A 14,602-nucleotide genomic window follows, 5' to 3' on the forward strand; every position below is an offset into this window, starting at 1 on the left:
GCAAAGAGGTTCTTCTGCAGCTGTACAGGGCCCTGGTGAGACCACACCTGGAGTATTGTGTGCAATTCTGGTCTCCAAATTTGAGGAAAGACATTGTGGCTATTGAGGGAGTTCAGTGTAGGTTCACAAGGTCAATCCCTGGAATGGCAGGACTACCTTACGCTGAAAGACTGGAGTGACTGGGCTTGTATACCCTTGAGTTTAGAAGACTGAGAAGGGGATCTGATTGAGACATATAAGATTATTAAAGGATTGGACACTCTGGAGGCAGGAAACATGTTTCCGCTGATGGGTGAGTGCCAAACCAGAGGACACAGCTTAAAAATACAGGATAGACCATTTAGGACAGAGATGAGGAGAAACGTCTTCACCCAGAGTGTGGTGGCTGTGTGGAATGCTCTGTCCCAGAGGGCAGTGGAGGCCCAGTCTCTGGATTCATCTAAGAAAGAGTTGGATAGAGCTCTCAAGGCTAATGGAATCAAGGCAGGAACAGGATACTGATTAAGGATGATCAGCCATGATCATTTGGATGGTGGTGCAGGCTCGAAGGGTAGAATGGCCTACTCCTGCACCTATTGTCTAATAGGAAAGGTTTGGAGAGATGTGGGCTGGGTGCTGGCAGGTGGGACTAGAAGGGGTTGGGATATTTGGTCGGCATGGACGGGTTGGACCGAAGGGTCTGTTTCCATGCTGTACATTTCTATGACTCTATCTTACCCTTCCAGAGTAATCTGAGGTAGTTTGAACATTTTCCAGGACCAATGGTGGTGTCATTGGAACTGTTCACGATTTTGCATGATGCAAGGTTTTGTCAAAGAAGTGCCAGGCAATCGCCATTTTCAACAAAAGAGAATCCAGCCATCACTCCTTGATGTACAATGGCATTACCATCACAGGATTCCCTTGTGCGTTGCCATTGACCAGAACCTGAACTGGATCAACCATGAAAATACCATGGCTACAAGAGCAGATTAACTGCTGGAAATTCTGCATCGTAGCTCACCTCCTGACACCCCAAAGCTTGTCCACCACTTTCAAGGCACCTTCACGAGAATGATGAAATACTCCTCACTTGCCTAGACATGTGCAGCTCGAACAACACTTAAGCACCTTCAACAGGAGAGGGAGCCATGGTTTACTAAAGAAAATGAAGCTCTTCTCAAGAGAAAGAAGAAGGCTTATGTGAGGATGAGGCGTGAAGGCTCAGTTAGGGGGCTTGAGAGTTATAAGTTAGCCAGAAAAGATCTAAAGAGACAGCTAAGAAGAGTCATGGGTAGACATGAGAAGTTGTTGGCGGATAGGATCAAGAAAAACCCTGAGGCCTTTTATAGGTATATCAGGAATAAAAGAATGACGAGATTAAGATTAGGGCCAATGAAAGATAGTAGTGGGAAGTTGTGCGTGGAATCTGAGGACATAGGGGAAGGGCTTAATGAATACTTTTCGTCAGTATTCACACTGGAAAAAGACAATGTTAATGAATATATGGAGATACAGCTACAAGATTAGGTGGGATTGAGGTTGACAAAGAGGAGGTTTTAGCAATATTGGAAGATCTGAAAATAGATAAGACCCTGGGGCCAGATGGAATTTATCCTCTGATTCTCTGGGAAGCCAAGGAAGAGATTGCAGAACCTTTGGCTTCAATCTTTGTCATCATTGTTGACAGGAATAGTGCCAGAAGACTGGAGGATAGCAAATGTTGTCCCTTGTTTAAGAAGGGGAGTCGGGACAACCCTGGTATTTATTGGCCAGTGAGCCTTACTTCGGTTGTGAGTGGGATGTTGGAAAAGATTATAAGAGATAGAATTTATAATTATCTGGAGAGAAATAATTTGATTAGGGGTAGTCAACACGGTTTTGTGAAGGGTAGGTCGTGCCTCACTAACCTTATTGAGTTCTTCAAGAAGGCGACAAAACAAGTGGATGAAGTTAAAGCAGTTGATGTGGTGTATGTGAACTTCAGTAAGATGTTTGATAAGGTTCCACACGCTAGGCTATTACACAAAATAAAGAGTTTCGGGATTGAAGGTGATGTAGCAGTTTGGATCAGAAATTGGCTGGCTGAAAGAAGACAGAGGGTGGCAATTGATGGAAACTGTGATGGGAGCTCAGTTACCAGTGGTGTGCCACAAGGGTCTCTTTTGGGGCCACTGCTGTTTGTCATTTTTATAAATGATCTGGAGATAGGTGTTGAAGGATGGGTTAATAAATTTGCAGATGACACTAAGGTAGGCAGAGTTGTGGATTGTGCCGAAGGATGTTGTGGGTTACAGAGGGACACAGGCTGCAGAGCTGGGCTAAGTTGTGGCAAATGGAGTTTAATGTGGAAAAGTATGAGGTAGTTCATTTTGGAAGAAGTAAAAGGAATGTAGAGTACTGGGCTAATGGTAAAATTCTTGACAGTGTAGATGAGCAGAGAGATCTGTGTCCAGGTGCATAAATTCCTGAAAGTTGCCACCCAGATTGATAGGGTCATTAAGAAGGCATATGGTGTGTTGGCGTTTATGGGAGGGGGATTGAGTTTCAGAGCCATGGGGTCATGCTTCAGCTGTACAAGACTCTGGTAAGGCTGCACCTGGAGTATTGTGTGCAGTTCTGGTCACCGCATTAAAGGAAGGATGTGGAAGCTTTGGAAAGGGTTCAGAGGAGATTTACTCAGATGTTGCCTCGTTTGGAGGGAAGGTCTTGCGAGGAAAGGCTGAGGGAACTGAGGTTGTTTTCGTTGGAGAGAAGACAGTTGAGAGATGACTTAATCGAGACGTATAAGATAATCAGAAGGTTAGATAGGGTAGACAGTGAGAGCCTTTTTCCTCGGATGGTGAAGGCTAACAATTTTAAATTGAGTGATAGATTTAGGATAGGTGTCAGAGATAGTTTCTTTACTCAGAGTAGTAGGGACGTGGAACGGCCTGCCTGCAACAGTAATAGACTTGTCTACATTAAGGAGAAAGTGAGGACTGCAGATGCTGGAGATCAGAGCTGAAAATGTGTTGCTGGAAAAGCGCAGCAGGTCAGGCAGCATCCAAGGAACAGGAGAATCGATGTTTCGGGCATAAGCCCTTCTTCAGGAATGAGGAAAGTGTGTCCAGCAGGCTAAGATAAAAGGTCCCTCCTCCCTACCTTTTATCTTAGCCTGCTGGACACACTTTCCTCATTCCTGAAGAAGGGCTTATGCCCGAAACGTCGATTCTCCTTGTCTACATTGGGCATTTAAATGGGCATTGGACATACATATGGATAATAATGGAACGGTGTAGATTAGATGGGCAACAGGTTAATTTTGCAGGTTGGCGCAACGTCGCAGGCCAAAGGGCCTGTACTGCACTGTAGCATTCTATGTTTACCTCCACTATATCCAGATTGGCACCTGATCCATTTCATTTAACATTCACTCTCACCATAAACCAACACACCATCGACAAGATGCATTGCAGTACCTCAATAAAACCCCCCAAGAGCACCTTCCAAATCCACAATTTCCACCTTCTCAAAGTACCAGGGAAAAACATACTTGGGAACATTACCTCCTACAAGTCCCTTCCAAGCCACTTGTAACTCCTGTATTGTCTCTGAGTCAAGATCCTGGAATTCCCCCCCTAAAGGTATTGTGGGTCTGACTGCAGGTGTTCAAGAAGGCAGCTCGCCACCACCACCTCAAGGGCAAATATGAATGGGCAATAAACGTTGACACAGCCAACAATGAATAAAAAGAGTGATCAAGGTAGCCATTATCCGGCACGACGCTTTTAATCACCCTATTTCAACATGTATCTTGCACAGCGAGCAAATGTTTTGCACCCTATTTGTATGGTAGCCAATGACATGAATCTTGAGCATACCAAGGAATACACTGACATCCGATTTAGATTGTTGGCCGGATTTGCTTGTAGTGCACTTATGTGTTCAGGAAGCTAAATACAATATTAATTCTAGGCAGACAGAAAGCATGTTCACATTTTCTACACCTGTATCAACTCAAAATGTGCAATAATCAATCTCTAGTTTGCTGTTCAGTGCAATGACTTGTTTAATCAGAGCAAACCTGCCCGATTTAAAATGTACACAAACTTATCAGTTAATGACTGTCATCCTGATACTAGTGCATTCTCTATGATAGCACCTTTGCCAATTAAGGTTCACTTGTTAACCAATCAGCCCACTCTTCTTGTAGGATATAAATTGTTATTCCCCTTTACATTGTTATTTCTTGTTAATTGTCCTGATGAGAGCATGATAAAAATCTCAACAATTTTTTTTCTGCAGTCCTTAAGCATATTAGATTTTCAGTTACTATCAGTTATTATATTCAGCGCCAATAGCTTAACTTACACATATTGATTATGAGTGTGACAGGGACAAAGATAGAATGCCAAACAGACAAGGAGGTACAAAGGAGATTGTTCTGAGGTAGGAAGAGGGAAAGAATTCCAGAGGGAGGAGTCAGGGTAGTTTTTGGAGTGGAGTGGAGTGAAGGAATCTGGAGAACAATACTTCAACTTATTCTTTCAGCTGCAGTAAATTCTCACTGCTCCCACGTCTCGAAGAACTGGAGCATTACAAGTGTGAACACACAATCTTAACGTTACTTTAAATATTCCTGAAACAAAATATACTTGAGCTTGCTTTATGTAATTGCTTGTTAAGACAAACTTCAAAATAGAGTTTAGTTTTAACCTTTTTTATAAATTGTTCATTTTGAAATCTTAAGAATTATCTGTGAATACTTATTTTAATTGAAGTTATAAAGTTATTAACTTTGCTATCAGTAAACATTTCATAAGATTATAATCTGTACATTTATCACTGACTTTGTGTTATAAATATTTTATTTATGTTATATATTAGCTTATGTGTTGGTTGTGATTTAAAATTTCAGGAAGTAAAGAAATGGTACGAGTGATGAGGAAGAAGGGGATTGAACAGAATCCAAATTTCCGGGCAGTGAAACACATCCCCTTCGACCAGTTTATACAGATGGTTGCACATGCTGGCTTGATGATCGGGAACAGTAGTTGTGGGGTGCGGGAAGCAGGTGCATTTGGGACACCTGTCATCAACTTGGGAACACGCCAAACCGGAAGAGAGACGGGTAAACTCTGGCATGAAAACCTTAAATTCCTGTAACACAGCAATAGACTCTGTCAATATGGACTCCACCTAGGCATTTGACAAGGTTGCACATGGTCGACTTGTTAGCAAGGCTAGATCATCTGCAATCTAAGGGGAGCTAGCCATTTGGATACAAAGTTGGCTTGAAGGTAGGAGACAGAGGATGGTGGTAGAAGGATGTTTTTCGGACTGGAGGTCTGTGACCAGCAGTATGTCTCAAGGATTGTTTTTTGTCATTTATGTAAATTATTTGGATGTGTACAAAGGAGGCATGGTTAGTGTGTAGAATGAACTGTCTGAGGAATTGATGGATGAAGGTGCAGTTAGGACGTTTAAAAGACATTTAGAGATGTTCATGAATAGGAACAGTTTGGAGGGTATATGGGCCAAATGCAGGCAGGTGTGACTAGTTTAGTTTGATAACATGGTCGACGTGAACTAGTTGGACCAGAGAGTCTGTTTCCATGCTATATGACTGTATGACACCAAAATTAGTGGTGTAATGGACAGTGATTAGATTACTTTACAGTGTGGAAACAGGCCCTTCGGCCCAACAAGTCCACACCGATCCGCCAAAGCGTAACCCACCCATACCCCTACATTTACCCCTTACCTAACACTACGGGCAATTTAGCATGGCCAATTCACCTGACCTGCACGTCTTTGGACTGTGGGAGGAAACTGGAGCACCCGGAGGAAACCCACGCAGACACGGGGAGAACGTGCAAACTCCACACAGTCAGTCACCTGAGGCTGGAATTGAACCCGGGTCTCTGGCACTGTGAGGCAACAGTGCTAACCACTGTGCCACCATGCCGTCCACCAAGGGGGGGTGAAGAAGGTTTTCTCAGAGTTTGATCAGATGGGCCAAGGAGTAGCAAATGGAGTTTCATTTGGATGTGAGGTGTTGCATTTTGGTAAGGTAAATCGGAACAGGACTTATACAGCTAATGGTCGGGCTCTGGATAGTGATACCAAGTAAAGGGACCTAGGGATGCAGGTGCATATTTCCTTGAGAGTAGAGTTGCAGGTAGACAGGGTGGTAAAGAAATCATTTGGCGCACTTGCCTTCATAGGTCATTGTTAAAAATTACACAACACCAGATTACAGTCCAACAGGTTTATTTGGAAGTACTAGCTTTCGGAGCGCTGTTCCTTCATCAGGTAATTAGTGGGGCAGGATCATAAGACACAGAATTTATAGTAAAAGTTCGCAGTATCATGCAATTAAAATGATATATTGAACAAACCTAGATTGCTGTTAAGTCTTTCATTTTTCAGAATGGGTTGCAGGTTTTGATTCATTAAAATGTAAATCCTGGCACCTCCACTTCATAGGTTATTGCATTGATTATAGGAATTGGGAGGAAATGTTGTGGCTGTACAAGGCATTGGTGAGGCCATTTCTAGAATACTACATTCAATTTCGGTCGCCCTCTTTAGGAAATATGTTGTTAAATTTGAAAAGGTTCAGAAAAATTTACAAGGATGTTGCCAGGGTTGGAGGGTTTGAGCTATAGGGAGAGACTGAATAGGCTGGGGCTGTTTTTCCTGAGAGACCTTATAGAGGTTTATAAAATCATGAGGGGCGTGGATAGGATAAATAGACAAGGTCTTTTCTCTGGGGTGGGAGAGTCCAGAACTAGAGGGCACAGGTTTAGGGTGAGAGGGGAAAGATATAAAAGGGACCTGAGGGGCACCTTTTTCACACACAGGCTGGTGCGTGTATGGAATGAGTTGCCAAAGGAAGTGGTGGAGGCTGGTACAATTACAACATTTAAAAGGCATCTGGATGGGTATATGAATAGGAAGAGTTTAGAGGGAAATGGGCTGAATGCTGGAAAATGGGACTAGTTCAGATTTGGATATCTGGTCAGCGTGCATGAGTTGGACTGAGTGGTCTGTTTCCATGCTGGATAACTCTATGACTGTATGACAACAGGCCTGCTCTGCTCATTGTAGAAACATTTCATTGCATATAGAGAGAATGAACTTGCACATACACAGCACTTTAGTTCATAAAACAAGGCCCTGTCTGACCTAACTATGAGATCACAACCACATGATTTAGACCACAGAATTAGACCATTCAGCCCATTGAGTCTGCCCCAATCCATAATCATGACTGATAAGTTTCTCAATCCCATTCTCTTGGCTTCTCCCTGTAACCCTTGATCCTCTTACTAATCAAGAACCTATCTATCTCTGTCTTAAATACACTCAATGATTTAGTCTCCACAGCCTTCTTTGGCAATGACTTCCACGGGTTCGCCAGCCTCTGGCTGAAAAGTTCCTCATCTTAGTTCCAAAGGGTTGTCCCTTCATTCTGATGCAGTGCCCTGTTCACAAAAAGGATAATGACTCTTTGGAATTCTGTATCTCTGAAGATTGTGAATGTGCAGTAAAGTTAAGACTGAGGTCAACAGAGTGGGGTATGAGGGGATATGGGGATTAGGTGTAAAGGAGTGATATTGAAATCCAAGGTCTTATTGTTTGGTTAGACTGTCCTGGGACACCATATGGATAATCCTGTTCCTAGTTTTGATGATTCTATGTGAATGAAAATAGATAAGCAACCAACATAAAGAGGAAGCTAAGAATCTCTCATAAATATTAGCAGATAAGAGAAAGGTAGGAATGATTAAACTGAGATAGGATCAATGGATCTGAAAATAAATCATCTTATGAAGGCACAGAACACGACTGAAATACGAATTGATTACTTTGCATCTGATTTTATAAAAGAAGAGGATGCAGCGACAATCATTAAAGTCAGTAGCTGTATTGACTATGATAAAAATAGAGGAGTTATTTCAGAGTAGCTCTCAAAATAGGAAACTCCTATTTTGTCCTTGTCCAGATGGAAGAACTCCTAAAATGCTGAAGGAAGAAATTATATAAGCTCCGGCCACAGTTTTGCAAACCTCCTTCAATCTGAGAGTAGTGCCAGTAACTGGAAGATTACAAACATTGCATCCCTGTTCAAAAATAAAAGGGAGAGAGGGATAAAACCGGTATCTACAGTCCACTTGACACAGATGTTGAGAAAACAAACCTGTATCTCTCACAGATTTAAAATTAACAACTGATCCTGCATCCACTACCATTTGTTGAAGATAATCCAAACCTCTCCCACCCTTTTTGTTTGTTTGTTTGTGTGTGCGCGCGCGCGCACGTGCCTGTGTACACGTGTAAGTGCCTCCTAACATCTCTCCTGAACAGACTAATTCTCACACTATGCCCCTAGTTCTAGAATCCCTCAACAATGGAAATAGTATATCTTTATCTACCAGGTCTTTCCCTGTTGATAGCTTGAAGACTTTGATCAGATCACCCTTTAACCTTCTAAATTCTAGAGAAAACAGATGTGTATAATCTCCCCTCCAAACTAAACTGAAGCCAGATGTCATTCTTGTAAACTTACATGATACAGCCTCCAAGGCCATTATATCCTTCCTAAGTTGTGGTGCCCAGCTCTGCTGACAGTACTCCATGTGGGGTCTAACCAGGGTTTGTATGACTGCAGCAAAACTTCTGCACCTGTAGTTAAGTCCTCTAGATATCAAAACTAGCATTCCAATAGCTTTCTTGATTATTTTCTGCACTTCTTTAAATTCACTTGTGGGATGTAAGGGTTGCTGGCTGAACCAGCATTTATCGCCCATCCATATTTGCCGGGATGGATGCAGCTTCAACAAGCTCGACACTCATCCAGGACAAAGCCAGTTTGATCGGCACCACATCCAAAAGCATCCACTCCCTCCACCCAACCCCCAAATCTCTTTGGACATCCACTTTATTCAATTTCATACTATCTAGAAAAGACCCTGATCTGGACTGAAAAAGGATAAAATAGATAACCTCACACTTGCTTATATTGGATCCCATCTGCCGCAGTTTTGCCCATTTACTTAGCAATATCCCAATTTTATGCTATCATCCACACTGTCTACAATGTCACCTAACTTAGGTACCATCAACAAATTTGAATGTATGACACTCTCTGCCATTATCCAAGTTGTTAATAAATAATGTGAATAATTGAGGCCCTAATAGATCCTTGTAGGATACCAGTCAATTTCACTTCCTCCTGTTATTGCTACTTTCCGTCAACTGCCACTCCAATTTCCCGTGTAAGTTATTTGCCCTCAATTCTGTGGGCTTCTACCTTAGTAAACAGTCTCTATATGGGATTTTATCAAATGCTTTCCATAAGTCCACATAAACAACATGTCCACCAACTTAGTCACTTGTTCAAAAAATTCAGAGGTTTGTCAGGCATGCCCTACCTGTCGTGAATCCGCAGCGGCTCTCCCTGAAGAACTGAGAAGTGTCAAGGTGTTGTGAGATATTGTATTATAGGTATCTTTACCAACTCACTCACCAGCTTGCTATGTTCATTAATACCACATTCCCATTCATTCATTCCTAACCTTTTACTAACCATTTGCTTACTATAGCATGTTTTCATTCATTCATTCGTAGAACCCATGTTTTTGTGGTGCATTTAACTATTACAAGGTAGACTATGGCCGGCACGGTGGCACAGTGGTTAGCACTGCTGCCTCTCAGCACCAGAGACCCGGGTTCAATTCCTGCCTCGGGCGACTAACCGTGTGGAGTTTGCACGTTCTCCCCGTGTCTGCGTGGGTTTCCTCCGGGTGCTCCGGTTTCCTCCCACAGTCCAAAGATGTGCAGGTCAGGTGAATTGGCCATGCTAAATTGCCCGTAGTGTTAGGTAAGGGGTAAATGTAGGGGTATGGGTGGGTTGCGCTTCGGCAGGTCGATGTGGACTTGTTGGGCCGAAGGGCCTGTCTCCACACTGTAATGTAATCTAATGTAAATTAAAACATTCCTTCCAAACCCATTACTGCTTCTTCACACCTTCAACCCTTATCAGACCTATTTATATCAAAAGCTACCTCTGAATAAATAGCAAGGCCTACTAACCTATTCAGAAACAGCACCCTCGCCGACATAGTGTCTCCTCGACCCACCCGAAACTATGGAATCACCCAAACCTACTGTGTCTCAAGACCTGAATAGATTACAGAACATCGAACAGCTTCCCCAACTATTACATATTTCTTAAATACATACAGACAGCGCCGCTATCCACATTACTGTCAAAACAGCGCTTCTTTGAAACTGCATGATTGAATGAAACTCAGACTGGCAAATAGTAAACAATTCTCACGACCCAGCTGCGGTAATCGGTTTAATATCCTTTATTCTTTTAATAAGTATGGGTGGCACAGTGGGTAGCACTGCTGCCTCACAGCACCAGGGACCCAGGTTTGATTAGCTGCACGTCCAAAAAATGTGCAGGTCAGGTGAATTAGCCATGCTAAATTGCCCATAGTGTTAGGTGCATTAGTCAGGATATAGGATAGGGGAATGGGTCTGTGTGGGTTACTCTTCAGAGGGTCGGTGTAGACTTGTTGGGCCGAAGGTCCTGTTTTCACACTGTAGGGAATCTAATCTAAAGTATGTAATTTCTAACTTATTTAGACCATTCGGGCCGAGTACTTCTTCTAACATTTATTAACTTAAAAGACAAAAGGACCAATATCTCTTAATTATGCAAGCTCAGGCCAGACAGATATTCGAATCCCATCAGAGTAACAGCCACCATTTGACAGGACAGAAGTCACCCAAACCTTTGAGCATTATAGATAAAACAATGCTTTAATATACATTAAAAACTGTGCATAAAGAGGTCACTTTAAGAATTATATTTTGGGATTCCATTGCCTCTTTGAGCTGTGACACTGTAGTTGTTGAATAAAGAGGCTATGTTTGCCACTCACCGATTTCAGACGTTACTTGAACACGATCCCACAGTGTTCAGTTATCCCATCCTTAACTATACAATCCAAATAATTTCCAGACTATAAATATTAGGCTAACTGGTCTGTAATTCCCCGGTTTTCCTTTTTTACCCTTCTAAAAAACGTGGAATAATGTGCAGTTTTCCAATCCAGGTGGACTGGATTTAGGGAAATCTGGGCATCTGCACTGTGCTTCCCGACTTCCTTTAACATCCTCAGGTGGAAACTTTCAGGTTCTGGGAATTTGTTGTAGTTTAATTCAGTTAAATTCCTTGTGACCTATGTTTTACTTACGTTAATTTTATGCAGTCCTTGTTCCAAATCCACTATTAGTTTGCTTGCGACTCCTGACAAGCTACCCTTCTTTTCTACTGTAAATGTTGGAGCAGCTCAGCAGGTCTGGCAGCACCTGAGATAAAAACACAGTTAATGTTTTGATTCAGGCATGACTTTCTGGGAGTGACTTTCTGACAAACAATTTTGTAAACAAGTTCGTGAAGTCTGTGTTCACAATTGTAATACAGTACGGAGGAAACAGTTTGGCTCGACCTCTTTTATCTGGACAAGAGGCAACCAATAGGTAACCTGGTAAGAGACTTTCAGTTAACAGTAGGATTTTAAATGGAGAAAATGGCCTAAATATTCTGATACGTTGAGGAGAATTAGTCAACTTAAGCAGCTTTTCGATCCTGAGGAAATCTCAGTGTGATATTGACCCAGGAGGTTTAAACATCAGATCTGTTTTTATTCCTGGATGTAGGTTTGCTTGTTGAGCTGGAAGGTTTGTTTTCAGATGTTTTGTCACCATACTAGGTAACATTGTTAGTGAGCCTCTGGATGAAGCTTCATTTGGAGGCTCACTGAAACTGTTACCTAGTATGGTGACAAAACGTCTGAAAACGAACCTTCTAGCTCAGCGAGCAAACCTACATCCAGAACCTCAACCTGAGCTACAAATCTTCTCAAAGCCCACTGTTTTTATTCCATTTAGATTGCTGCATGATTCCCTTCAAGAGTGGGTTTAGGTAGACATAGCCAGGCTGACCTGAGCTGTTTACTTGATAGTTCTGTTTGTTTTTTATAGACTTACGTAGAGCTTGTCTTAACATGTGGAAAGTCGTTACAGCTCATTTGGATTGTCAAAGCATAACAGATGCTCACACCTGTACCCCTTCATTAATATTCAGTATACCTCCTTAACCCACCTTGTCCCAGCAATGGCACACCTCACTCCTGACTCTCTCTTTCAGTTCATTGATTTCTGTTTGGCCAACACTTGTCAGAGGGTGCATAAGATTGTGAATGGGCGTTGTGTAGGCTGGATGCAGTGAGCAGAAGTGTGTATCACCTTTGGCGAGATGAGGGAGAGCTGAGAGTGGCAGGAACTTCTCCAAGGGTGAGCTGGGTGAGTGTTGTCATGGCTTGTGACAGGGCAGAACCGGGCATTCTCAGGTGGTGGGGTTTAGGGTGAGCCTGCATAGTTTTAGAGGTTGGCTGCTCCATTTAAAAACTGTACGTCAATGAACTTAAGACCATCCTTAAAGGGCATATCTTCAGTTCAGGCTAAATGAAAGAACTGTGACTCTATTGGAACTAAGCTCATCACTACATCTCCTGGTTTTCTTTGTCGCGGATTTAAACTGTTGCCAACATTGGAAGATGAAAAGCTTCTTGTGTAAAATGACGGGTGAGTGGTTTAAATCACAGGCATTGGCAGGCGCTCACACCCTACAGGCCAAACGATCTGGACCACTGTTTGCATTTCTTGGGAGAGCAATACCGGGACCATCAATATAAGCGGGTCACGAATATATTCAATCTTCAATTCAGGAGAAATGTCTTTATCCAGTGAGTGATGAGAATGTGTGACTCATTACCTCAAGGAGTGTTGGAGAGGAATAGGGTCAGTGCAGTTAAGGGGAAGCTGGATAAACACACAAGGGATAGCTTAGCCTCTTTGGATTAACACTTGATCAATGGGCTTCTTTTGGTCCTAATTCTGATTTTGTTTCTTTTTCTGACTTAGGTGAAAACGTTCTCCATGTGCGGAATGCTGACAGTCAGAATAAAATATTGCATGCTCTGCAACTCCAATTTGGGAAACTGTACCCATGGTATGTCCCTGGTTTCACTTTTCCTTTCGGCAGTCTTTCCTGATCTAGGTTGACTTGCTTCCTGTCAGGTTTGATGGGTTCTGAGATGGCTGATGACTCCAATGCCTGATCCACAGACTCTGTCACATATAGGGCAAGTTGTATATGAAGGGTTGGGTACATGGGTTGTTCAAAGGTTTATGTGCTCCCTTTGACACCTCAACCTCTCCTCAATGTTCCCAACAGAGTCTCTGAATGTGTTCAGTGCCTTCCTGAATAAACGTCCTCCACTTCAGTTGGTTGCAAACCATGCTATCAGTAAGGTATTTCTGAGCTCTGTAGGGAGACTTAGAGGAGATCCCTAAACTGTATCTGCTGTCTTCCTAGGAGTGTCCAGTCATAACCAAGTTCCAATTAGAGTGGTGGTATCAGACACACTGATAACTTGCTGCCTAGCCGAGCTGGTTTTGAGTGATTGCCAACTCAATACTGGGAATGTTAGCCTGGGAAAGGATGCTATTGTTGGTTAAGTTTTAACTTAATACCTGGTCTCAGATCTTACTCTAGGCAATGACCATAATAAAGCAAAGGAGCATGATTTATTTCTGATCTTATGACCACGGTTCAAGTTGCTGCTGTATTTCTATAGAAGCAAAACATGATTTGGAGAATCGGACCACTGATTCAGAGAATGATCTCCAATTTATGCTTAGTGAGGCTCTTGGGTTTTTGTAAATCATAGGTAACTTACAGCTACTCATTAAAATGTTGCCTTTCTTTCAAATATAGAAGAAATAAAACAAGTGATTGATGAGGGCAGAGCAGTAGATGTGATCTATAAGGACTTCAATAAGGCGTTCGACAAGGTTCCCCATGGGAGACTGATTAGCAAGGTTCGATCTCATGGAATACAGGGAGAACTAGCCATTGGATACAGAACTGGCTCAAAGGTAGAAGACAGAGGGTGGTGGTGGAGGGTTGCTTTTCAGACTGGAGGCCTGTGACCAGTGGAGTGCCACAAGGATCGGTGCTGGGTCCACTACTTTTTGTCATTTATATAAATGATTTGGATGCGAGCATAAAAGGTCCGGTTAGTAAGTTTGCAGATGTCACCAAAATTGGAGGTGTAGTGGACAGTGAAGAAGATTACCTCAGATTACAACAGGATCTTGATCAGATGGGCCAATGGGCTAAGGAATGACAGACAGAGTTTAATCACAGATAAATGTGAGGTGTTGCATTTTAGGAAAGCAAATCTTAGCAGGACTTATACACTTAATGGTAAGGTCCTGGGGAGTGTTGCTGAACAAAGAGACCTTGGAGTGCAGGTTCATAGCTCCTTGAAAGTAGAGTCGCAGGTAGATAGGATAGTGAAGAAGGCATTTGGTATGCTTTCCTTTATTGGTCAGAGTATTGAGTACAGGAGTTGGGAGGTCATGTTGCAGCTGTACAGGACATTGATTTGGCCACTGTTGGAATATTGCTTGTAGTTCTGGTCTCCTTCCTATCAGAAAGATGTTGTGAAACTTGAAATGGCTCAGAAAAGATTTACAAGGATGTTGCCAG

The 14,602-nt window shown here is 42.5% G+C and overlaps 1 protein-coding gene across 2 annotated transcripts in view; it reads left to right on the top strand.

The window, feature by feature from the left end:
- gne (glucosamine (UDP-N-acetyl)-2-epimerase/N-acetylmannosamine kinase) overlaps nucleotides 1-14,602 on the top strand; it is an 85,363-nt gene that overhangs the window by 41,648 nt on the left and 29,113 nt on the right. For both annotated transcript variants that reach the window (XM_072583712.1, XM_072583713.1), the window contains 2 exons: nucleotides 4,880-5,092; nucleotides 12,970-13,057. In XM_072583712.1, the coding sequence (XP_072439813.1) occupies nucleotides 4,880-5,092; nucleotides 12,970-13,057 (301 nt within the window). The remainder of the gene's footprint in view (nucleotides 1-4,879; nucleotides 5,093-12,969; nucleotides 13,058-14,602) is intronic.

Source organism: Chiloscyllium punctatum, chromosome 14 (genome assembly GCF_047496795.1).
Source record: "Chiloscyllium punctatum isolate Juve2018m chromosome 14, sChiPun1.3, whole genome shotgun sequence".
Taxonomy (NCBI): Eukaryota; Metazoa; Chordata; class Chondrichthyes; order Orectolobiformes; family Hemiscylliidae; genus Chiloscyllium; species Chiloscyllium punctatum.